Source organism: Sinocyclocheilus rhinocerous, unplaced genomic scaffold (genome assembly GCF_001515625.1).
Source record: "Sinocyclocheilus rhinocerous isolate Xijiao unplaced genomic scaffold, SAMN03320098_v1.1 scaffold664, whole genome shotgun sequence".
Taxonomy (NCBI): Eukaryota; Metazoa; Chordata; class Actinopteri; order Cypriniformes; family Cyprinidae; genus Sinocyclocheilus; species Sinocyclocheilus rhinocerous.
Window position 1 is genome coordinate 352,207 of NW_015658767.1, and position 2,257 is coordinate 354,463.

The following is a 2,257-nucleotide window of genomic DNA, read 5'->3' on the forward strand; positions in this document are numbered from 1 at the left end:
CGCATCGTGTGTGTGTGTGTGTGTGTGTGTGTGTGTGTGCGAGCGAGCGAGAGAGAGTGAGAGAGAGAGAGAGCACGCTTAGGGCTGAATGGTTGATGAATGCATTTAAAATATCAATATTTGACAAAAGAAAAAAAAAAGAGAGAATGGAAAGAGATTATTAAGGTTATTATTTTTTAAATAAATGGCAGAATATTGTGGTATCAGTGTTGCACCGATATTTCTGGTAATTAAAATGAGTTTGAAGAAAAAAATTATATATATATATATATTTAGTAGTCAACATTTGAAGCAGATCAAAAAAGTTTATCAAAGTTGTCCTAAGACAAGAACGGGTATTGTTTTGGTTTTAGGACGACTTTGATGAACGGTTTTGATCAACTTCAAATGTTGACTACTGTATAAACATATAAATCAACAAACATCCATTACATTTCTCTCAAGAGATGTTTTTGTCATTGAAAGAAACAGGAACTGAACAGTGTCTGTGTACCTGTTGAAACGGTAGATCTCATGGATATTTCCAAATAAAGAACTCCTCTCTTCATCTCCCAACAGCAGAAGAGACTGATTGCTGATGCACTCCAGGTAATCCTGTAGAGAAACAGATGAAAGGATGAATAATCTCATCAGCAGCATCATGTGAGACGGGCCGCCCGTCCTCTGACTGGATTTATGATGTTCAGGGTGTGCCGTATTTGGACAGACAGATCTGCTGCTTTCAACTCTCACACCTGGCATTAACATTTCCACGTCGGCAGATTAGCTCCAGTATGTCCGCTTATGTCTGTTATGTAAAGTACTTATGGAGTGACACTTTGAAGCATCAAAAGAATGGTATTTACCATAACCAGGATGCAAACTGGGGGTAATATTTATGGGTACAAAATAACGTTTTCTGTGATATCCTTGTGATACAAGTATCACTGCAGTTCTGTTTGGTGCTGCAGGAATAAAACACTTCACAATCAGCTTTTCATGCTCTAGTTCTGTAGAAACATACCGATGTGCTGGTGTTTTAAAGAGCACAGAAACTGAAACACTGTAAGAGTGTAACAGTGAAGATATACTGAGGTAACAAACACTATACAGCAGAATCTCTATCAGCTGACACATATCAATCATCTCAAACCTGTCGAAAACAACGTAAAGAAGTGATTTCAAGTACAGACAAAGTGCAATAAAGCGATGTTGTGATCTATAAAGAGCTCCAGCTTTGTGACCCCAAGAGCTACTGGAAACTGGCGGATGCTCTTTCACATGAATAACCTTTAAAGGTCATGACCTTTTCTCCCTGCATATGTGGTCTAGTCTGCCTTTGGGTCAAATGATAGCAGTAGTTTGAGTCCTGCTGTGGTTGCACTTCACAGTGAACTTTTGAAGGTCTTCTTCAAAGTCAGTTTCTTCATGTGACTCCATATGACTATGGTCTTTTTAATGTATTCATGCAAAGCATGAAATAATCAACTAAAACAATTTTAGTTAGTTGTTTTTTTTAATATTTTGAATTAGCTTTTACTTTATACTTTCATTTCGAATTTGAATTTTAGTTGAAGTTTTAGTCATTTTATTTTATTTTATTTATTCATTTGAGTAATTTTAGTTATGTGCTTTTGACATTTTTATGTTTTTGAGTTTTATTTAGCTTTAATATACTTTCGTTTTAGTTTTATTTAAATTAATTTTATTTCAGTTTTGTTTATATATTCACATTTTATTTAATTTCAGCATTATTCCGATAAAATAAAATGATTTTTAATAGTTTCAGCTTTAGCTAACGCTGACACGCAGTAACATTTGCATGGCATTTTAAACTTTGCCGTCAAATTGCAAGTACCAAATTCAACATGCTCAGATTTTTACGTTCTCTACAAAAAGGAAAGCAAAAAAGTCTTTAGATTGGATTTAAACATGGTCAAATTTGTTAAACCAGGGGTCTTCAACAGAGGATCTGCAATTTCTAGGGGGTCCATGATGGTTCTGCAGGGGTCCACTAAATGTTGTTATAAAGCGGATAGTTCCGGTCCTTGATTCTGATTGGTTGAGCCACGTTCGAAGCTGTTGTAAATTACTCTACAAACATACACCTTTGTTTACTTCTGTGTGTTGCTCGGCAACCACTTTGTTGCAACCACAACTGTTTCTGAGGAACTACATTGTTTGGTGGAAGAATACTGTTTTTATTAATATCATTACACTTTATTTGCTGTTTTATTTTGTGAAACCTTACTACGTATATGGAATAACCATTTTATAA

The 2,257-nt window shown here is 35.2% G+C and overlaps 1 protein-coding gene across 2 annotated transcripts in view; it reads right to left on the reverse strand.

Annotated features, from left to right (window-relative positions):
• The window catches only part of LOC107723018 (pleckstrin homology domain-containing family G member 1-like), a 46,314-nt gene that overhangs the window by 17,405 nt on the left and 26,652 nt on the right, over window positions 1-2,257 (reverse strand). For both annotated transcript variants that reach the window (XM_016531519.1, XM_016531518.1), the window contains exon 3: window positions 494-594. In XM_016531519.1, the coding sequence (XP_016387005.1) occupies window positions 494-594 (101 nt within the window). The remainder of the gene's footprint in view (window positions 1-493; window positions 595-2,257) is intronic.